Below are 24,488 nucleotides of genomic sequence, written 5' to 3'. Positions count from 1 at the left end.
TTTACCTATAGAGACCACAGACATTATTTACCTATAGAGACCACAGACATTATTTACCTATAGAGACCACAGACATTATTTACCTATAGAGACCACAGACATTATTTACCTATAGAGACCACAGACATTATTTACCTATAGAGACCACAGACATTATTTGCCTTTAGAGACCACAGACATTATTTACCTATAGAGACCACAGACATTATTTACCTTTAGAGACCACAGACATTATTTACCTATAGAGACCACAGACATTATTTACCTATAGAGACCACAGACATTATTTACCTATAGAGACCACAGACATTACCCATACTTTCTTAACTTGTTCAACGTCTGTTAGATCTTTCAAAATATCAGCCTTTGTTTTTAAAAGTCTCTCATCTCCTTCTTATTTTACTTAACTGAATTCCACATAGACGATGTAAAGATGTTAATTAGATGTGGCATCATTAGAGAATATTTGGTGACATACCATGTAGGAGGACTACTGTGGTTTATTTTTGCATTACCTGTAAATGGTGGGGTGTGATGTCGCATGACAGGTTGAGCAGTCGTGTTGGCCTACTCCCCGTTGGAGGACCAGTCACCTATGTTGATCTCGCTATCAGGAAGGTGTACTCACTATCATTAGTCGTCTTCGCTGGAAGCTGCCTGTCGTCTCTCTGCTGGTGGGGCTCTAGGTGGTTCTGCACGGTCTTCCTCTTCCTTTCTCCCTCAGCCGCTCGCCCAATATGCATAGAAGTCTGGGCAGTCGAAGAAGAAGGGACCATCTTTATCACATAGGGTGCATTTGCTGGTGTTGTTGCATTCTCTGCCCTTGTGGACGAGGGATCCACAGCGCCAGCACTTGATGGTTGTTCATTCTTTGGCTTGATGGTCAGCAATGTTGCAGATGAAGCAGCGTAGGGCCTGTCCGGGGTAGAAAATCCTACTACTGTAGGGGCCCAAAGCGATTTCATTCGGCACCACTAACAGCTCTCCCAACATTCTCCTCTTCATTTTCACCCTGTACTTTCTCACTCAGTACCAGATACCATACTGATATACGGCTTCAAAGCTGGCTGTAGAATTGTGCAGTATCTCTCGATGAAGAGGAAGAAGTCTTCGTCAGCCACTCTTCCCATCCAAAACTTGAAGACATGCTCCGGAACATTGGCGACTACTAAGTCTTTATTGGACTGGATTTGTCAATATGTAGTTCATACATGCATAATTTACTGTCTTAGACACAAAATACATAGTTTGAAAGCAAATGTTTTTCTGGAAGCTGTGCTGGGCCATTTTCCCCCAACGTGGGCCAACCTGAGTTCTAGCCAATGAGCTTCAGAGCCTCATCATTTGCGTGACAGCTAGCAAGATGCACACACAGCAAAGCGAGAGAGAGCAATGACGTGGTGCATATGTCTGCACACACAGTATTTGACGTAGTACGGAATTTTCAGGGAACACTTTTGGCTCATGAGCGCTATATTCAGAACTAATGGCTAAAAAGTATACAATAGTACCGGGGAATCTTTTTAACTAAGAGGATCTTCTCATCAATGTTCTTTGAAGATTGCACCTGCCACTGCTTCCACTTCTCATACTTGGTTGCATAGACCTCCGTGAAAGACCACAGACATCTCTGCTTTGAAAACAAGTTCATGTTACTTCCTATTAGGTAAGGATATGAAGATATAGATGTCAGTGGCACTGATCCACTGACACTCAAACAAAAGGTTATCCCCTACATAGTCTCTGCTGGGGGCCTCGAATTTCCCCACATATCATAGCTGGGCCCAGTGCTGGCCGGAGCTAGGAGCCATGATGGTAAGGGCTTAGGTTGGCTGCTCACTGTGGGAGATGGGGAAGAGGGACAACGGCTTATTGCTCGAGTCCGGACATGGTGTTCACTACTTGACTTCACTAGTTCACAATGTTACTAAATTAATATTGGAAATTATTACATTTGGCACTGCCGGAATTATTTAATGTTTTATTTTATTATGTGTTCAGTGTTCCTCTCCCCAGTCTGAAACTGACTCTGACACACAATGCTTCATTCATGCCCTCTAACCTCCCCTCTACTGCAACAGTTTGAATAACTCCTAATTCCTAGTAGAATCCACTAATATATATCTATCTGACCTGCTTATTCAGGCAAACTGGATATGCAACACTGTAAATAACAAGCACATAAAGTGAAGCATCCTTTTAAATGCTGCAGTTTCCTTAAAAATAAAAATAGGTTTAAAAATAGGTTTTTCCTTGATAACTACAGTCCCTCACTTCTGGCCAGCCTTAATCTCCTGAATAGACGCTGGCAGCGTTGGGCCAGGTCCAGAGACATGTGGCTGGTCAGTGAGGGGCAAGGCCCAGAGTGAGGTTGGAATCTACCTTGGCAGACTGCAGAATCAGATCACACCGACACCGTCTCAAGAGTCTACACAATGGCAACAGCTGGTGGCTAAGTCTTATCACAACACACTCAACGAACAGAGAGGGTGGGGCCGACTGGAGAGAAATGAGAGACAGAGGGGGGGAGAGAGAGAGAGAGAGAGAGAGAGAGAGAGAGAGAGAGGAGGTGTGCGAGAGACACAGGAGAAAGCAAGAGAGAGTGAGAGAAAGAGAAAGAGATGGATATGAGAGAAGAGAGAGATAAATTGCAGCTGAAAGAAAGCAGTCTGCTCAAATTAATTGGGATAGACTGGTGTCTGATGGTTGCTGTGTCCCCTCCACTCTTCCTCCTCCCTCCATCATTTTCCCTTTCCCTTTTCTCTTTCTCGACCCAAGCAGAGTCATTTAGCCAATGGCATCCTGTCCTACCTGACACCATTTCTTCTCCTCACTGCTGGCATGACAACCAAGGAACACATCTACACAGCCAAGACAAACATTCTTTCTCTTGAGAGACTGAGTCCTTAGATGTCTGAATGTTGCCTACTTACAACTCTGTTTCCTGATTCAAACTCACAACAATGGCAATTTTGATGTAGAGTGGGATGCCTCTGAAAGAGATTTGCACATAATTGCAATGCGTTTGACTATAAATTGTCCCACTGTCCGTCAGGTTACTTTACTAAAGTGTGTGTTGCTTCAAGCCTTCATCTCTGGGCTTATTCTCCTTGCACAGCCAGTCAGACAATTTCACACAGCCACTATAAAATGCCATTCACCTTGATGCCACAATATCAATTCAAAGAACTGCAGTCTGAAAGCTCAGCTAGTCCATGAATCAGTCACGATTCAAACTAGGTTTTGTGTAGAAAGAATATAAACTGCCTACGCTGTCTGCATTTTAAAGAATGATGCTTTGCCTACCCATACGGGTTTAAAGAAAAATGTATTTCAAATACATGTATCTACATTTGCATATTTTCTCAAATGAATGTAAGGCCTGACAATATTCCAGAAATGCTTGGCTATGACATCTAGTCTACAGGGTGGCCAAAGTGCTTCCTAATGAGGCTTCTTAAATTACTCTTTACACATTGATCAATGGAGATATTTCTTGGGGCCACCAAGGCAAAACTTTGGCAGTGATATAATTTTAATTGTGATGGTGAGTAAAAACAAACCTTTTGATTTGACAAAATGTTTACATGGTCATAAAGAGCTTTCAACTTCATAAAAAACATCTCACGAGTAAAAAAAAAAAAAAGAGAGACTATAATAAGTGCCTCTCTTCAGCTTAATTAAATAAGAGATTGAGCACTAGGCTGTTATTTTTTTATCAAAAACGATACGTCGTACAACGTTACACAATATGTCAAAGTGTCGGTCTAGGCCTTGAGCTTCCAATGAGTGCCCTACAGTGGATGGGTAGCGTTGTTATGGTGTGTTCATAACCAGGTGGGAAGTGGAAATCCCACATCTGGTAAAAATCCACTTGAGAGGCACTCCAACTAGTTAAATCAGCCATGAATCCCCTTGTGACAGGAGGAATGGAAGTTTGTTGTGTGCAACAGAGAGGGGCAATTGAATGCATGATTCACCATTTATTTTGATTTCTTGCCTGTCTATCTATGGTTAACAGAGTTGATGTGATATACTCGACCCGCTCAGTTTTTCTTACCAAAAAACACCTGAAAAATGCCAAAAAAAGAGTCGAACGAGCTCACCTGCTTTTACACTATGATTTCACTATTAGATGTTCTATGTTTCCTTTGAAATCAATGTATCAAAAGGAATAGTTTCACCATATTAAAACAAGAGTTCAGTCCACATAACAGGGTTGACCTTAAAATGAGGGACAGAGTCACTAATAACATGAAATAAATAGTGATCTTCACAAATAACTTTGTCAAAGCAACGACATAACTAGGACCTTACAATGATGGTGGGAAGTGAGAGATGTTGGGGTTGAAATGTTCCCTGAAGTCACAGAGGAGGCACGTCAAAATGCTGCATTGTGGGCACTTTACAAAGTCTTTCATCATACTGAATATCAGATTGATTGAATTCTCCATGTGGTCTATATTAAAGGGCACCTTAATTCATATAACAGGCTTTTGAAATTCAATACTGGTGCATTATTTCAACTTGAAAAAGAAAAGGAGAGACGGACACTCTAGGAGCTCAGATGCCATAATTTAATAACCACCGTTTCGACAGACAAGCCGTCTTCAGGGTATAATGACAAACACTAGGTCACTAGTTTATATAGTTTATATATAGGACACACACAGGTGTCTGTAATTGGCTGGCTGTGGCTTGGTGTCATTAGTTGATTTAGAGATATAACAGAACCACATACAAAAGCATGATTTCTACTCAACACATCAATGGAACACAAAAGGCACTAATTTCGTGGAATGACCCAGTACACGCTAAGTCCCTCCCATTGGACGTTGGTTGCAATGCTCTCGTCAAGTTAGTTTGTTTATTTGTCATATGCACATGAAGGAGTCATTTATTTTGGTCATTTAAATGCATGGTAGTGTTTTTGGAATGTGTCAAGTACAATAAAAATGCATTTTGACAAAATATATTGTCATTTGAAGACTTGGAGGCGTGGCTTGTTGGGGGCATGGCTTTATCTTAGTAAGTTTTGGGCACATTTGTGATACTAAAGAGCCTACTGAGGTTTTATTGTTAGACAGTCACCATTTCATTACAATATTTGCCATACATTTTAGTAAAAACAAATATTTCTTACAAATACATTTAAATGCATGTTGGAATATATTTTACAAAACATTTCCAAATATATTGATAAATACATCTGAAAATATATTTTTTTATGTATTTCAGAATGTATTTGGAAATATATTTAAATACATTTAAATACATTTTACATACACATATATACATTTTGAATACATTCCAACATATATGTTGGAATGTATTTCAAATTTATTAAAGAAAAAAATATTTTTAATAAATTAATTTTAAATATTTCACATGTACACTAAAAAATGTATTGTAATATATGTATTTTTTTCCCCCATATGGGTAAATAAGATGACAGTGCAGTTGGCTGTCAGATCATCCATCTCTCATCATCGCCCCCCAGTCACAGACAGACATGAAATCATTGATAGATGGTTAACAGGTGTTGTCTAATTACAGACATCATCTCAACAGCCAAACAAACTGATTGCCATGTCATTTAAATGACAGACATGTTTCTCTGGGAAGCTAATTAAAAGGTAGAAAATCAAGGCTGTTGGGTTTGGAGGTAGTGGAGGGAGCCTTTAGAGTCAAGTGTTCTCCTGGGTCTACTGTAATAAGCTGTTTTCAACACTAATGATGCCATAATGAATATATAATGGGTGGGGTGAGGGAACGAGTGGCTCTATCCCAGGTGGGAAAGGTGTGATGGTGGTGAGAGGGGAGTTGGGGTGCAGGAGGAGGGTATTGTGGACGAATGTGTGGAGGAGAGAGGGGGAATGGGGAGAAGGGTTGGGGGGGTCCATCTGTTTCAACAACCCAGAACCAGGGCACTGAGAGGGGGTGGGAGGAGGGTCTGAGGGGGCAATTACCTGCTGCAGTAGTGGGGCCCGGGAGAGGCCATCATTAGAGTGAGGGAAAAGGACCGGGTTGGAGGGTGGGGGGTGACCTCTGTTGCCCCTGACAGTCAGTCAATGTGGATGTATAAGAGGATGAAGAGGAGACAAAGCTGATTAATCTAGATCAGACGTATCCCACCCCCTCTAACCCTTACCCCCATTTTCCCATTCTCCTCTCTCTCTTTATCCTCTCTGAAATGTATGATTTCGGGTTAAGTTGGCTTTTAAGTTTTATGTGCGCTTGTTTTTTATAAATGGTCGAATTAATAGACTAAACTAAACTAAGTTGAGCCATCTGCAGCTTACTGACTTGTTGGAAAGCTCCTGGACGACTCTGTGTATTAAGACAGTGTAGAGGCACTTTGAAGCTTGTGTTGGTATTCGACAAACACACAGAGCGGAAGACATCCAGAAGATAAGGGAGACGGCAGGGATGAGACATCTCTCTGTCTCCCAGGTTGGTTCTCAATCATCCTTTTCATCAACAAGCCTATGCATTAAGTGTTTTGCCGATCATATTGTATATGGTAATGTATGAGAAATAATGTGTATACAACGGAAATGTATGTGGTGCTGAGCATTATAAAACACTTCCATGAAGAGAAGCCAAATTCTGTAAGGATGAATGATATTCCGTTTATAGTGCTTTCATCACAAGGAAACAAAGGAGTAGGAAGTAAAAAATCATTGAGCGATATAAGCTGCATTTAAAGCTCCAGCTTTAAATGCCTTTCTATAAGAAGACAAATACCCTCCTTTATCTTTGGCTTACAGGGCACGCATGCACACACACCCATACACACACACACCCATACACACACACACCCATACACACACACACCCACACACACCCACACACACACACACACCCATACACACACACACCCATACACACACACACCCATACACACACACACCCATACACACGCACACCCATACACACGCACACCCATACACACGCACACCCATACACACGCACACCCATACCACGCATACACACGCACACCCATACACACACACATACACACACACCCCATACACACACACCCCATACACACACACACATCCATACACACACACCCATCCATACACACACACACACCCATACACACACACCCATACACACACACACACCCATACACACACACACCCATACACACACACCCATTTAAATGTAAGCCACATTAGAGGGGATCTGCTCACTTCAATATATTATAATGTGATGCTTGCCTTTAATGGATAATCAATGAGAAGACAAGCACGCTACCTCTGAGACCATGCAAAATGCAATTTCCAAATTGACATGTGGAGGGTGTGTGTGATTGATTCTGACTGGTGCCCCATTTTAATATTGTTTACCGTGAGCTCATTGACTCTCAGACATCGTCCTCTGGTTCATCTACACGCCAAATGACAGGCCTCTTTCTTTTTCTATCCCTCTCTCTGTCCCTCCCTCCCTCTCTCTCTCTCTCTCTTTGACTCTTCCATGTCCATATTGCTCTCAGATGAGGATTTTCATGGGGTTAAATGCCAATACACAGTCAATATCAACTAAGCCTGGATGACATGGCCAGAGGGTCTCATTATAGTCATGGTGCAGATTAAAGTATGTCCTATAGCAAATTCAAACCTGTTCCCAATCATTTCCCCACACCTCAAACTTCAGCCCTGGTAGGCCATTTACAGCATCAATAAACACCCCTGATCTGACTCATTCCACCTAGATACAACAGTGCAAAAGTCCAAACAAGATCCAAGCATCACAGTATACAGTCGTGGCCAAAAGTTTTGAGAATGACACAAATATTAATTTCCACAAAGTTCGCTGATTCAGTGTCTTTAGATATGTTTTGTCAGATGTTACTATAGAATACTGAAGTATAATTACAAGCATTTCATGAGTGCCAAAGCCTTTTATTGACAATTACAGGAAGTTGATGCAAAGAGTCAATATTTGCAGTGTTGACCCTTCTTTCTCAAGACCTCTGTAATCCGCCTTGGCATGCTGTCAATTAACTTTTGGGCCCCATCCTGACTGATGGCAGCCCATTCTTGCATAATCAATGCTTGGAGTTTGTCAGAATTTGTGGGATTTTGTTTGTCCACCCGCCTCTTGAGGATTGACCACAAGTTCTCAATGGGATTAAGCTCTGGGGAGTTTCCTGGCCATGGACCCACAATATCAATGTTTTGTTTCCCGGGCCACTTAGTTATCACTTTTGCCTTATGGCAAGGTGCTCCACCATGCTGGAAAAGGCATTGTTCATCACCAAACTGTTCCTGGATGGTTGGGAGAAGTTGCTCTCGGAGGATGTGTTGGTACCATTCTTTATTCATGGCTGTGTTCTTAGGCAAAATTGTTAGTGAGCCCACTCCCTTGGCTGAGAAGCAACCCCACACATGAATGGTGTCAGGATGCTTTACTGTTGGCATGACACAGGACTGATCGTAGCGCTCACCTTGTCTTCTCCGTACAAGATTTTTTCCGGATGCCCCAAGCAATTGGAAAGGGGATTCATCCGAGAAAATGACTTTACCCCAGTCCTCAGCAGTCCAATCCCTGTACCTTTTGTAGAATATCAGTCTGTCCCAGATGTTTTTCCTGGAGAGAAGTGGCTTCTTTGCTGCCCTTCTTGACACCTGCTTGCTGCCATTCCTGAGCAAGCACTGTACTGGTGGTGCCCCGATCCCGCAGCTGAATCAACTTTAGGAGACGGTCCTGGCGCTTGCTGGACTTTCTTGGGCGCCCTGAAGCCTTCTTCACAGCAATTGAACCGCTCTCCTTGAAGATTCTTGATGATCTGATAAATGGTTGATTTAGGTGCAATCTTACTGGCAGCAATATCCTTGCCTGTGAAGCCCTTTTTGTGCAAAGCAATGATGACGGCACGTGTTTCCTTGCTGGTAACCATGGTTGACAGAGGAAGAACAATGATTCCAAGCACCACCCTCCTTTTGAAACTTCCTGTCTGTTATTCGAACTCAATCAGCATGACAGAGTGATCTCCAGTCTTGTCCTCGTCAACACTCATGCCTGTGTTAACGATAGAATCACTGACATGATGTCAGCTGGTCCTTTTGTGGCAGGGCTGAAATGCAGTGGAAATGTTTTTGGGGGATTCAGTTCATTTGCATGGAAAAGATGGACTTTGCAATTAATTGCAATTCATCTGATCACTCGGCATAACATTCTGGAGTATATGCAACTTGCCATCATACAAACTGAGGCAGCAGACTTTGTGAAAATTAATATTTGTGTGATTCTCAAAACTTTTGGCCACAACTGTACATTGGAGACACAGGTTGGTGGCACCTTAATAGGGACAAATGGGCTTGGGGTAATGACTGGAGTGGAATCGGTGGCATGTTATCAAATGTGTGGTTTCCATATGTTTGATGCCATTCTATTTTCACCGTTCTAGACATTATCATGAGCCGTCCTCCTCTCAGAAGACTCCACTGTTTGGCACTACATATATGACCCAATAGCCTGGCGAGATCTCAGCACTCCCCCATGGAACGCACTGAGTTGGTTCACAGTAAACTGGATTAGCTATAAAGAGAGGCATCCAGGTTCATGTGCCCTGGATCACACACGAATCACACACACACTCTAGGGGTGTAATAATTAGTCCAAACAGTTCTCATTAGTCCAAACAAAACAAGAGCTTCATTTGGACTAATTCAGGTTGGTCTCTCCTTGTATGATTTAGTTTACTTCCTTTTAAGAAATGTTTTGTAACATAATTGGTGGAATGAATATACTCAAAGGGCAAGTGGACAAAACACACACACACACACACAGCTTCCAGGAAAATCCATGAACCATCTTCTCATACACTGGCATAAAACAAAGATATATATATACACCCAAACACATTCATATTAACTGACACATGCACAAAGCGCTGACCCTGAAGTGTGACACCGTATGCTCTGATAGCTGAAATGCACAATAGGCCGCTTCTACAGCAGACAGATCAGACTGTGAGCTGTAACTAATATCCCTATTACATCTCATCCATCAAAAACATCCCATCTTTAAATCAATGGAGCAGCAAGCTTATCATTCCAACAAGAGCGCTTTTTAGATACAAGTGGCACAATCTATTTCATGCAGGAGCAACCGTGTTGCATTTTATATACAGCGCGTTCGGAAAGTATTCAGACCCCTTGATTTTTCCACATTTTGTTACGTTACAGCCTTACTCTGAAATTGATTAAATCGTTTTTTCCCCCTCATCAATCTACACACATTGGGCGGCAGGTAGCCTAGTGGTTAGAACGTTGGACTTGAAACCGAAAGGTTGCAAGATCGAATCCCCGAGCTGACAAGGTAAAAATCTGTTGTTCTGCCCCTGAACAAGGCAGTTAACCCACTGTTCCTAGGCTGTCATTGAAAATAAGAATTTGTTCATAACTGACTTGCCTAGTTAAATATAATAACAGCATTACCCCATAATGGCAAAGCAAAACCAGGTTTCATCAGACCAGAGAATTTTGTTTATCATCATCTGAGAGTCTTTAGGTGCCTGTTGGCAAACTCCAAGCAGGATGTTATGTGCCTTTTCCTGAGGAGTGGCTTCCGTCTGGCCACTCTACCATAAAGACCTGATTAGTGGAGTGCTGCAGAGATGGGTGTCCTTCTGGAAGTTTCTCCCATCCCCACAGAGGAACTCTGGTGCTCTGTCAGAGTGACCATCGGCTTCTTGGTCACCACCCTGACTAAGGTCGCTGTCCCCCGATGACTCAGTTTGGCCAGACGGCCAGCTCCAGGAAGAGTCTTGCTGGTTCCAAACTTCTGTCATTTAATAATGATGGAGGCCACTGTGTTATTTGGGACCTTCAATGCTGCAGACATTTTTTGGTACACGTCCCCAGAGCTGTGCCTCGACACAATCCTGTCTCGGAGCTCTACGGACAACTCCTTCGACCTCAAGACTTGGTTTTTGCTCTGACATGCACTGTCAACTGTAGGACCTTACATAGACAGGGGTGTGCCTTTCCAAATCGTGTCCAATCAAATGAATTTACCACAGGTAGACTCCAGTCAAGTTGTAGAAACATCTCAAGGATGATCAATAGAAACAGGATGCACCTGAGCTCAATTTCGAGTCTCATAGCAAAGGGTCTGAATGTAAATAAGGTATCTGTTATTTTTTTTAATTAGAAACGTTTCTAAAAACCTGTTTTCGCTTTGTGTAGATTGCTGAGGATTTTTATTTTATTTAATCCATTTTAGAATAAGGATGTAATGTAACAAAATGTGGAAAAAGTCAAGGGGTCTGAATACTTTCCGAAGGCACTGTATATCACATTGGGAAAATAGATCCCATTTCTGAGTAAGCCAAGATATTGGGCAGGGCAGAACACTCCACACTTCAATAGCTGCACACACAGCCTCATCGCCCAAACCACAATGACCTCCATTCAACACCAACATCACTCACCTTCCCGAAATCCCTGACATCGAACAGGTCAAAGGGGTCAAACAGCTCACTGTTACGCAGGCCAAACTTGTCGTGGCACACCTTGAGGAACGTCCGGATGTTCTTCAGACAGAGAAACTGGAAGAGAGAGAGAAGAAACACCTCCAGGTCAGAAACAGTGTGGGATAAGATTTGTGATGATGTGTACTGGTGAGTTCCCGTCCATTTGGACACTCCACTCCATTGCTTGCTAGTCCCTCAGTTTGCGCCAAACACAGACGGTTTGATAATGTTGGTTTATGTTGCTTACCTTTTCAAACAAATTCATATCGAGCCGTATGGGCTCTCAGTATTAGTTATCCAGCAGGTGCTCTCAGTAATTAGAACGTTATATGTTGAGGGGTGTTTTCCTATTTATAATATTCTTTATCTGTTAAATGTTTACGTGATACCTATTGAAGGATAATGATTATAAAGTGACATGTGAATCTGAAAATAAAAGAGGGAAATTGCTGACCCTGTAAAACAATACATTTCACTGCACCTATCCAGTGTTGATGACAATATAACATATCAACTCAGCAAAAAAAGAAACGTCCTCTCACTGTCAACTGCATTTATTTTTAGCAAACTTAACATGTGTAAATATTTGTATGAGCATAAGATTCAACAACAGACATAAACTGAACAAGTTCCACAGACATGTGACTAACAGAAATGGAATAATGTGTACCTGAACAAAGGGGGGGGGGGGTCAAAATCAAAAGTAACAGTCAGTATCTGGTGTGGCCACGAGCTGCTTTAAGTACTGCAGTGCATCTCCTCCTCATGGACTGCACCAGATTTGCCAGTTCTTGCTGTGAGATGTTACCCCACTCTTCCACCAAGGCACCTGCAAGTTCCAGACATTTCTGGGGGGACTGGCCCTAGCCTTCACCATCCAATCCAACAGGTCCCAAACATGCTCAATGACATTGAGATCCGGGCTCTTCGCTGGCCGTGGCAGAACACTGACATTCCTGTCTTGCAGGAAATCACGCACAGAATGAGCAGTATGGCTGGTGTCATTGTCATGCTGGAGGGTCATGTCAGGATGAGCCTGCAGGAAGGGAACCACATGAGGGAGGAGGATGTCTTCCCTGTAACGCACAGCTTTGAGATTGCCTGCGCATGACAACAAGCTCAGTCCAATGATGCTGTGACACACCGCCCCAGACCATGACGGACCCTCCACTTCCAAATCGATCCCGCTCCAGAGTACAGGCCTCGGTGTAACGCTCATTCCTTCAACGATAGACGCGAATCCAACCATCACCCCTGGTGAGAAAAAAACATGACTTGTCAGTGAAGAGCACTTTTTGTCAGTCCTGTCTGGTCCAGCGACGGTGGGTTTGTGCCCATAGGTGACATTGTTGCCAGTGATGTCTGGTGAGGACCTGCCTTTACAACAGGCCTACAAGCCCTCAGTCCAGCCTCTCTCAGCCTATTGTGGACAGTCTGAGCACTGATGGAGGGATTGTGCGTTCCTGGTGTAACTCGGACAGTTGTTGTTGCCATCCTGTACCTGTCCCACAGGTGTGATGTTCGGATGTACCGATCCTGTGCAGTTGTTGTTACACGTGGTCTGCCACTGCGAGGACGATCAGCTGTCCATCCTGTCTCCCTGCATCACTGTCTTAGGCGTCTCACAGTACGGACATTGAAATGTATTGCCCTGGCCACATCTGCAGTCCTCATGCCTCCTTGTAGCATGCCTAAGGCACGTTCACACAGATGAGCAGGGATCCTGGGCATCTTTCTTTTGGTGTTTTTCAGTCAGTAGAAAGGCTTCTTTAGTGTCCTAAGTTTTCATAACTGTGACCTTAATTGCCTACCATCTGTAAGCTGTTAGTGTCTTAACGTCCGTTCCACAGGTGCATGTTCATTAATTGTTTATGGTTCATTGAACAAGCATGGGAAACAGTGTTTAAACCCTTTACAATGAAGATCTGTGAAGTTATTTGGATTTTTACAAATTATCTTTGAAAGACAGGGTCCTGAAAAAGGGAATTTATTTTTGCTGAGTTTATATATGTTCTACTACATTTGGGGACTGCTGTGAACATCAGAAATATTTCTAGCTCAATCCAACTCCTAGTTTTTTAAAATTGTATTTTAGATTTTTATTTAACCAGGCAATTTAGGTAAGAACACATTCTTATTTACAATGACGGCCTACCCCAGCCAAACCTGGACTACGCTGGGCCTGCCACACTATAGGACTCCCAATCACAGCCGGATGTGAAGCAGCCTGGATTCGAACCAGGGACTGCAGTGACACCTCTTGCCTTAGACCGCTGCACCACTCAGGATCTGTAGTAAGCAATATCATTGTGACATCTTTTAGAGAATTGGCCTATTTAATTTCCTGGTCATGATTGACAGGCTCTCCACTTCCTCCTCCTTCCTGTAACTATGCTAAGCGTGATTAAACATGATGCCAGGCTGATTGTGGTTCCTGCGGCTCAGACTGAAGCTGGGACTGAAGTAGTACCTCTCTGACTCAGATAACACAGGCAGAGAGCAGAGAGACACCTGTCTCCTAGCAATATCCCCCTATAACCCATGGCATAGTATCTCGTAGTAGTACCAATGACTCAAACCAACACTACACTCTTAGAAAAAAAGGTGCTATCTAGAACCTAAAAGGGTTCTTCAGCTTTCCCCAAAGGAGAACCCTTTGAATAACCCTTTGTGGTTCGAGATAGAACCCTTTTGGTTCCAGGTAGAAACCTTTTGGATTCCATGTAGAAGCCTTTCCACTGAGGAACCCAAAAGGGTTCTCCCTGGAACCAAATAAGGGTTATTATCTGGGAACAAAAAGGGTTCTCCTATGGGGACAGCTGAATAACTTTTCTCTAAGTGTGTAGGGGCACCTCTTCAGGTACAGGAGATGTGCTGTGTGCTTTCCCTCTAGCATGGATCTAGACATCATTGTGAATGTGCCAGTACATATCAGACACAGCATGGTAGAAGCCACCGGCCCTATGCACTGATGTTATACTAGATCAACCTGCTCTCTCAGTTAGGAATGAGAAGAGTGCGTACCCACATATCCAATATTCCAGGCATGGTGATGTTACAGAATAGGCTAAATGATCTTGTGCATCAAGAGTGAATCTCTTCATGAGTAAATGTGTTTCTGCAATAAGTACAATGTATCAGACTACGGGTGAGAGACAACCATAAGTACCGCGACAAAACAATACCTCAACAGCATTATTGTCTTCCATCTCTCACCACCTAATGTGTACATATTACCTAGCTCATTGAGATAGGCTCTTTCATCCTGTATCTTACCGTGTGGGTCGAGAAGCAGCTGTGGCCATGGAGACAGATTCTGTACCAATGTGTTTTCCTGATAGTGTGAGAGAGGACTGGGAGGCTTCGTTAACCAAAAACACTTGGGTATTTATGCTGATGAAAGCTTTGGGCTTGAAACACGTCCCTTGACTAATTTCAGTTGCGATGGAATGCGTGTTGAGAACAGTCTTTCTTTTGGCACCTGTTGTGTTTTCATGTTAGTAGTGGAGCACCCTTGCATTTTTACGTGGATAATAGGCTAAATGAGTCTGAGATATGATTTGATATGCTATTGTCCATTGTTCTGGATATTCACGCCAGTCATGTGTGTCCAGACCTCAGGTTTCTGCTGATTCACATTCATACAGCACATCTCCACAGAGAGAGAGTCATTGCACTGAGCCACATAAGAGAGCAACACCGGCCACCGCGCCCAGTGACGTGCGACGTGATTGGCTGACCGCTGCAGTGGCATTTGCAGTTCACTAGCTAAGGTTATCATGTCTGGCGATTGTCAAATGGAGAGGAGAAAAAGTGTATTCCTCTGCCAAGGATAAAAGGTAACATTTGCAGGAGGTGGTTGGAGTGGGGGCCTCCAGACAGAGATCATAGGAGCGAATATGTGGAAGACATTCTAATGACATTCTAATACTGTTGCCTAGTCTAAGATAACAGAGCTGAGGGGATGAGTGGGGGAATCATGATCTGTTGCGTGGAAAACACACATATACACACACCATCTCTACAGCTCTGAACACACCCAGGACACACTCTGAACATGGTCAGGTCATCAGGCTGCTGCTGGCCTGAATACAACTCACATGGGAGTATCCTACTGTGTTACCCCACATATATCCATAGCTCGTCTTGCAAGTCATTTCTCTGTGTGAAATACTACAGTCAGAACATCTCTTGTATCTCTAACTGCACTAAACCTTTACATTTTCATTTCTTTACAACATATACAGTTGAAGTTGGAAGTTTACATACACCTTAGCCAACTACATTTCAACTCAGTTTTTCACAATTCCTGACATTTAATCGTAGTAAAAGTTCCCTGTCTAGATCAGTTAAGATCACCACTTTATTTGAAGAATGTGAAATGTCAGAATAATAATAGAGAGAATGATTTATTTCAGCTTTTATTTCTTTCATTACATTCCCAGTTGGTCAGAAATTTACATACACTCAATTAGTATTTGGTAGCATTGCCTTGAGTTGTTTAACTTGGGTAAAATGTTTCGGGTAGCCTTCCACAAGTTGGGTGAATTTTGGCGTCAGGTTTGTAGGCCTCCTTGCTCGCACACGCTTTTACAGTTCTGCCCACAAATGTTCTATAGGATTGAGGTCAGGGCTTTGTGATGGCCACTCCAATACCTTGCCTTTGTTGTCCTTAAGCCATTTTGCCACAACTTTGGAAGTATGCTTGGGGTCATTGTCCATTTGGAAGATCCATTTGTGACCAAGCTTTAACTTCCTGACTGATGTCTTGAAATGTTGCTTCAATATATCCACATCATTGTTCTTCGGCTTGCAAGCCTCCCCCTTTTTCCTCCAAACATAGCGATGGTCCTTATGGCCAAACAGTTATATTTTTGTTTCATCAGACCAGAGGACAGTTCTCCAACAAGTACGATCTTTTTACCCCATGTGCAGTGGCAAACCATAGTCTGGATTTTTTATGGCGGTTTAGGAGCAGTGGCTTCTTCCTTGCTGAGCGGCCTTTCAGGTTATGTCGATATAAGACTCGTTTTACTGTGGATATAGATATGTACCTGTTTCCTCCAGCATCTTTACAAAGTCCTTTGCTGTTGTTCTGGGGTTGATTTGCACTACTCGCACCAAAGTATGTTAGTCTCTGGGAGACAGTACGCGTCTCCTTCCTGAGCGGTATGACGGCTGTGTGATCCCATGGTGTTTATACTTGCGCACTATTGTTTGTACAGATGAACGTGGTACCTTCAGAAGTTGCTCCCAAGGATGAACCAGACTTGTGGAGGTCTACAATTTTTTTTTCTTTTTTTTTTTTCTGAGGTCTTGGATGATATATTTAGATTTTCCCATGAGGTCAAGCAAAGAGGCATTGAGTTTTAAGGTAGGCCTTTAAATACATCCACAGGTACACTGCCAATTGACTCATATGATGTCAATTAGCCTATCAGAAGCTTCTAAAGCCATGAAATCATTTTCTGAAATTTTCCAAGTTGTTTATAGAACAGTCATCTTAGTGTATGTAAACTTCTGACCAACTGGAATTGTGATACAGTGAATTATAAGTGAAATAATCTGTCTGTAAACAGTTGTTGGAAATGTGTCATGCACAAAGTAGATGTCCTTACCGACTTGCCAAAACTATAGTTTGTTAACAAGAAATTTGTGGAGTGGTTGAAAAACGAGATTCAATGACTCCAACCTAAGTGTGTGTAAACTTCCCACTTCAACTGTAGGCTAATTATTGAGACATATGTTTCGCCAACAACCCTGAATGCTTAGAGAGTAACCCAGTCCAACCTTGAAGACTCCACACTGTACAGACACCATGTTGACCAGCCCAACCTCAGAGACAGGACTCCTTGGCCTTGTTCTCTCTTCAACAGTCTGGTGTTTTCTCAGAACCCACTGACCATTGAAAAAGACACACCTGACGGGACCACTCCTCTGTGTGTATATCTTCTGTGTGTGTGTGTGCGTGTGTGTGTGTGCGTGTGTGTGTGTGTGTGTGCGTGTGTGTGTGTGCGTGCGTGTGCGTTTGCTCCACTGAAGTGACAGCTCTGACTTTGAATTCTGAGTTCTAAACCAGCAAACGGCAGGTAGCCTGGTGGTTAGAGCGTTGGGACAGTAACCGAAAGGTTGCTAGATCGTATCCCAGAGCTGACAAGGTAAAAATCTGTCGTTCTGCCCCTGAACAAGGCAATTAACCCACTGTTCCTAGGCTGTCATTGTAAATAAGAAGTTGTTCTTAACTGACTTGCCTAGTTAAATAAAGATGAAATAAAACATAAAAACAACAGCTAACAACCAGTGTGAGCAAGAAAGAAGACTTGTTGGTATGAGGTGCAGAAGAGAAGAGGATGACATGAGCGAACGGCAAAGAGGGAGAAAACAGGTAACAAAGGGCGTCATCCCTTGACAGCACCTCGGTGGTGTCGCCCAACCCACCCCTCACACAGAGAATAATGCATTACCCCAGTACTGTGGAGGAACTGTGACCCTCAAGTGCACTGCCTCCCCACTGCTTCAGAATGAAGCGATACAAATGCGAGCTTCCTCATAAACCTGAGAGCTCTGGAATTAAAGAGAAGGGGGAGGAAAAGGGAGTTGTTTTGCCAAAACTGAGGCGCTTTGGTGAAAGCCGGCAGACAACAAGTCCTGAGGGGGAGGGGGAGGGTAAAGGGGTGGAGGGGGTTGTTGTGTCTGACTCTGAGGATGATAAAAAAAGAACAGAGTGCAGAGCAACTAAGCAAGCGAGGGGGGAAAGGGTGGATACAGTCTGCGGAGAGATGGGGAGTTGAGAGATGGGTCCACACAGACTGAGACAGCCGATATGAGTCAGTGAGTGGATCAGATAGTCAGAGTCAGTGGGAGAGAGTCAAGTCTGTCTAAGAGAGAGTCAAGCAGACAGACACAGTCCTTTAAAACACACAGACAGCAGCTGGTGATGTGTACACCTGTGTCTACGGGAGGGAATCACTCCACACAACTCTGGAAAAACAGGAAGAGAGAACAGAACAGAACGCTGCAGCCCACTCAACCCTTTCCTCTCCTCCACAGCAGCCCACATAAAAGAGGCTGTGCTGCTTATGACAGATGGATGAGATGCTACAGGGAGCGATGTGTGTGTGTGAAGACCAGGCTCTCTGGGAAATCTATAGGCAAACACTTCTAGTAGTCCTAATATTGTGCTAGATATTACAGTATGTTGTCCATGCTCTGTGTATTTCATGCTCTCTCTCACCAGCCCTGCCTGTACGTTTAGAAACACCCTTCTCTCATGGAATAGGAGTCAGCCACACCCTCTGATTGGTGTTGTGAACAGACAACAACCCCCCCCATCCCTGTTATCTATGACGGAAGGCAAACATCCGGGTCACACAGATGTTAAAGCCAGTCAAGAGAAGGCCCTTCTCAGGCTAATTGGGGAGGGAGACACCCCATGAATAATACATGAGCACTATGCAAATGTTAATCTGATAGTATTACCCCCAAAGCCCCATATAATGACGCGGAGTGCCCATGTTATTAGATCAAGCCCCAACACAACATACGAAGCCTTTCAAATTAGCACTATGTGACCCAGTTTTAAGATCCGTGTTAAGTAGGCTAACTACAGGCTTTTAGAAAGGTTCATCTCCATTACAAAGGATCACAATTCATTGGAAAAGTATGACTCCAGAAGGAGTGGTGCTGTAGAGATTCAGAATGGTTGAGATAATTGAGGCAAGTCCACCTTCACCTTTGCTCCAACTGTATATAAGATGTTAGCACACAAGCTAATTGCCTCAAGGGGCAGTTCTTAGATAAGAGGCATGTATTGAAAGTGGAGTGTACAACTTGGTTCAACTAACATGTCTGCTCTCTCTCGCTCTCTTTCTCACACACACACACACACACACACACACACACACACACACACACACACACACACAGGTCAATCTGCTGAAAATAGAAAAACCAGTGAACTTTAGTCAACTGAAAGGAAGTCCTCTTAAGAGAAAAAAAGCTTTGTGAGAAATGTGAAGCAGAACAGAGGAAAGAGACAGAAGAGAAATGTCTTGAAGGTACTCTGCCCGCTAAAGCAGAACCATCCTGGGAACAAAGGATGTGCGCTCATGGATAATGGAGAGGACGGATAGGATCTATTCAATGAAGGTAACGGCACTACAGTCTCTCTCACAGTACCAGGCAGCTGCAATATATTGTAGATGGGCCTCAACATGTCCCTCTCCTACATATCTTCACTCCCCAATCCACCCTAATCAGGTGACATCATCCATGCTTTTGTCAATCAACACCTGGACCTCTTAGTAAACCCTGGTGGGTGTCATCAGTCTGCCACCAGATTAGGCTGGTCGTGTATGTGTGTGTGTGTGTGTGTGTGTGGGGAAAGAAAGAGAGAGAGAAAGAAAGAAAGAAAGAAAGAAAGAAAGAAAGAAAGAAAGAAAGAAAGAAAGAAAGAAAGAAAGAAAGAAAGAAAGAAAGAAAGAAAGAAAGAAAGAAAGAAAGAAAGAAAGAAAGAAAGAAAGAAAGAAAGAGAGAGAAAGAAAGAAAGAAAGAGAGAGAAAGAGAGAGAGAAAGAAAGAAAGAAAGAAAGAAAGAGAGAGAAAGAAAGAAAGAAAGAAAGAAAGAAAGAAAGAGAGAAAGAAAGAAAGAAAGAAAGAGAGAGAAAGAAAGAGAGAAAGAAAGAAAGAAAGAAAGAGTGAAAGAAAGAGAGAGAGAGAAAGAAAGAAAGAAAGAAAGAGAGAAAGAAAGAGAGAGAAAAGAAAGAAAGAAAGAAAGAAAGAAAGAAAGAAAGAAAGAGAGAAAGAAAGAAAGAAAGAGAGAGAGAAAAGAGAGAGAAAGAAAGAGAGAGAAAGAAAGAGAGAGAGAGAAAGAAAGAGAGAGAAGAAAGAAAGAAAGAAAGAAAGAGAAAGAAAGAGAGAGAAAAAGAAAGAAAGAAAGAAAGAGAGAAAGAAAGAGAGAGAGAAAGAAAGAAAGAAAGAAAGAAAGAAAGAAAGAAAGAAAGAAAGAGAGAGAAAGAAAGAAAGAAAGAAAGAAAGAAAGAAAGAGAGAGAAAGAAAGAAAGAAAGAAAGAAAGAGAGAGAAAGAAAGAAAGAAAGAAAGAAAGAAAGAGAGAGAAAGAAAGAAAGAAAGAAAGAAAGAGAGAGAAAGAAAGAGAGAGAAAGAAAGAAAGAAAGAAAGAAAGAAAGAAAGAAAGAAAGAAAGAGAGAGAAAGAAAGAAAGAAAGAAAGAAAGAGAGAGAAAGAGAGAGAGAGAGAGAAAAGAAAGAAAGAAAGAAAGAAAGAAAGAGAAAGAAAGAAAGGAGAGAGAGGAGAGAGAGGAGAGGAGAGGAGAGAAAGAAAGGAGAGAGAGGAGAGGAGAGGAGAGAAAGAAAGGAGAGAGAGGAGAGGAGAGGAGAGGAGAAGAGGAGAGGAGAGGAGGAGAGGAGAGGAGGAGAGGAGAGAAAGAGGAGAGGAGAGGAGAGGAGAGAAAGAAAGGAGAGAGAGGAGAGGAGAGGAGAGAAAGAAAGGAGAGAGAGGAGAGGAGAGGAGGAGAGAAAGAAAGAAGAGAGAGGAGAGGAGAGGAGAGAAAGAAAGGAGAGAGAGGAGAGAGGAGAGGAGAGGAGGAGAGAAAGAAAGAAGAGGAGAGGAGAGGAGAGAAAGAAAGGAGAGAGAGGAGAGAGAGGAGAGGAGAGGAGAGAAAGAAAGGAGAGAGAGGAGAGGAGAGGAGAGAAAGAAAGGAGAGAGAGGAGAGGAGAGAGGAGAGGAGAGGAGAGAGGAGAGGAGAGGAGAGGAGAGGAGAGGAGAGGAAGGAGAGGAGAGGAGAGGAGAGGAGAGAAAGAAAGGAGAGAGAGGAGAGGAGAGGAGAGAAAGAAAGGAGAGAGAGGAGAGGAGAGGAGAGAAAGAAAGGAGAGAGAGGAGAGGAGAGGAGAGAAAGAAAGGAGAGGAGAGGGAGAGGAGAGGAGAGGAGAGGAGAGGAGAGGAGAGGAGAGGAGAGGAGAGGAGAGGAGAGGAGAGGAGAGGAGAGGGAGAGGAGAGGAGAGGAGAGGAGAGGAGAGGAGAGGAGAGGAGAGGAGAGGAGAGGAATGGACCCAGGGCAGCAGAAGACAAAAGGCAGCACAAAGCCTTCATTAACACCTCAAAACTATTTGACCTGATTTCCCATTTCCTCTGACCTTAAAGATGCACTATGTAGAAATCACTCCTCCATTTCCTGGTTTTAAAAATTCTAATAGTTCGCCTAATTTCAGTTTATGTGACAAAACATGCAAGTCCAGTGTAGAGAATCATTGTACCATCTAAACCGCTGTGAAATAGATTTTCCATAACCAAAAATATAGTATTTTCAGCTGTTTGAAGCTGGTGTAAAAAAACGAAAGTAAAAGACGCAAAAACTAAACTTAAGAACAGGAAGCATAGAAATAGCATACAAGGAACAGATCTACTGCTTCTTAGACTTTCTTTCAATGAGAATGACAGATATATAACTTACATTTCTATGTGAATTTGGTTGGGTCGCCCAAAAAGTTACATATTGTAGATTTAAATACTGTTTTCCACCACAACCATCTGCAAAATGATAATTCATTACATTTCCTCCTCTGGGGGTTCAAATGGGTGAAAAATTATATGCAATATTTCTCTGTTTTATTTTCTGATACAGGGCTTTCACCCTCGTGTGACTGAGCCTATTTAGAGAGTGGGTGAGCATTTCCAAATAAAGATTTGGTTTTCCATGATGGACTCACAAATAATGTCATCATCCACTTGGCTGCTCTGGTCACTCTGGAGAGTTAACTTCCTGTTGTCTTTAGACAAGCCAGAGGTATGGGCCTGGAAACGTCATGTCAACCAAGGAGATATCCATTTTACCTACATTGATCCTGCCATTTCCAACCCTGCACACCATAATTCAGTCCGAATTTGAAAACCCTCAAAGAATATTGAATCAGACACCACACTTTAGTATGAATACTCTTGTTTTGCGAACCAAAACCTGGGTTCAAACAACCAAAATCTATAATACCTACAGATCAGAGGAGGCTGGTGGGAGCAGCTATAGGAGGAAGTCCTCGTTGCAATGTCTGGAAAGGAATGGATGGAACAGTATCAAACACATCAAACATACGGAAACCACGTTTGACTTTGTTCGATTTATTCCATTCCAGCCATAACATTGAGCCTGTCCTCCTATAGCTCCACTCACCAGCCTCCTCTGCCACAGTACTCTAGGTGCAGAATGAGCTGTGTACCATAGACCCTGGAGAGAAGCAGTGTGTGAGCAATCTCTGGTTGTTAGAAACACAATCTCATTGTAGTTCTGTTGTTGGTAGTCTCAGCCATTTCACATCCTCTCAGCCCCCTGGGCAAAGTGTGGAGAGGGCTGCTGAGGATCTGAGACCACACCGGATCAATGGCCAGGTAATTTATGACACCAGACTGGGGAGTAGAGGACTACATCTATCTTCTCCCAGCCCCACCGTTTCCCTCCTCCCTCACCAGGGTGTTTCTCATAGCAGTGATTTAGATCCTGTCTTAGATCTAGCTCCTTCATCTCCTTCCTTCCCTGGGAAGGCCAGAGACACCATACAGTGGGAGGGTGGGAGAAATCAATGCTTTTATATTGAGAGTGCCCAGCATAACAGCAGTACTGAGTGTGTGTTTTCACCAAATAAAAACGGGGTTTGAGAACACTAAAGGAGAGATGCACGGTTTGGGGTTTACAGATGTAGGATATTAATTTGATCACCCTGTTGCAGAGTATTTTGTGGAGTAAAAATGTTTCTGAAGTTTGTCATTTCCATTTTCTAATTTCCAACTTGATTTTCCCTTACGAAAAAAGTATCAACCCCTACAAAAATGCCCATGAATTATAATAATAATATAAATATAATAATAATTATGAACATTTCCTGTTGCTGCATGATCATTTTCCTGCTGTAGCAAACTGGCTCAAATTAAGATCCTATATCTGTATAATAGCCTATAATGAGTTTAATTCTAAACAGATTTGAATGTTTTGACACTGCGGAATAATAGGAAGCATGCCCATTTTGTCCCATAATACCTTAAATGCATCTGACACGCTTTATTCACACATTGCGTCTGCTTTTAGCACATAGCCTCAAACCAAACTCTGGATGTTGGCTTCTTTATGCCTGTGACATCCATTTTCTTCCTGCACCTCGTTTAGCTTGGGGACACTCATTTCAGAGCATGATGATTAATCTCTTTTGCTTAAAAAAAAACACCTTAGGCCTCTTATAATAAAAGAGCCATAAACAAAATAAAAAGATGGTAGCAGAACTATTGCGCGTACTAGTGATGGGAAGTTCGGCTCCATTTAATGAGTCAGATCTTTAAGACTCGTTCATTAAAAATAATGAATATTTAAACTCATTTCGTTCATTGGAGTCAGTAATGCCAAAGCATGTAGGACCTACCGGCAAAAGATAAACTAAAAAATCTAAATAGTTCTGATTCTACAAGCCTTACGTTCACATGTCATTCACCATAAGGGGCTTGTTGGAGCTGTCATTTGTGACTGAGACCTGTAAAAGTGTGCTTTAAACAATGTACATTTGTTGATTGCTAGGCGTACAAATAAGATTAACTGGACTAGATTGTGAACAACTCATTGCAAAATGCATTGCTTGACTGCCGTGAGGGTGATAAGCACAATATCGTTCGCAGTAAAAAAAAGAACAAAATTGTTCAGGAACAGCACATCACTAGTACAGTGCATTCAGAACCCTTGACTTTTTCCACATTTTGTTACGTTACAGCCTTAATTCTAAAATGGATTAAATAAGAAATGTTCCTCATCAATCTGCACACAATACCCCATAATGACAATGCGAAAACTGGTTGTTGTTTTTTGTGTGCAAATGTGTTCAAACTAAAAACAGAAAAACCTTATTTACATAAGTATTCAGACCCTTTGCTATGAGACTCGAATTTGAGTTCAGGTGCATCCTGTTTCCATTGATCATCCTTGAGATGTTTTTACAACTTGGATTGGAGTC

At 42.6% G+C, this 24,488-nt stretch overlaps 1 protein-coding gene across 15 annotated transcripts in view; it reads right to left on the bottom strand.

The window, feature by feature from the left end:
* LOC112230527 (guanine nucleotide exchange factor VAV2-like) overlaps positions 1 to 24,488 on the bottom strand; it is a 240,524-nt gene that overhangs the window by 159,778 nt on the left and 56,258 nt on the right. For all 15 annotated transcript variants that reach the window (XM_042311641.1, XM_042311644.1, XM_042311643.1 and 12 more), the window contains exon 2: positions 11,447 to 11,563. In XM_042311641.1, the coding sequence (XP_042167575.1) occupies positions 11,447 to 11,563 (117 nt within the window). The remainder of the gene's footprint in view (positions 1 to 11,446; positions 11,564 to 24,488) is intronic.

The sequence above is a fragment of the Oncorhynchus tshawytscha genome, linkage group LG33 (genome assembly GCF_018296145.1).
Source record: "Oncorhynchus tshawytscha isolate Ot180627B linkage group LG33, Otsh_v2.0, whole genome shotgun sequence".
NCBI classification, from domain to species: domain Eukaryota; kingdom Metazoa; phylum Chordata; class Actinopteri; order Salmoniformes; family Salmonidae; genus Oncorhynchus; species Oncorhynchus tshawytscha.
The sequence above is the reverse complement of the archived record's forward strand: the minus strand, read 5'-3'. Positions and strand labels throughout refer to the sequence as shown.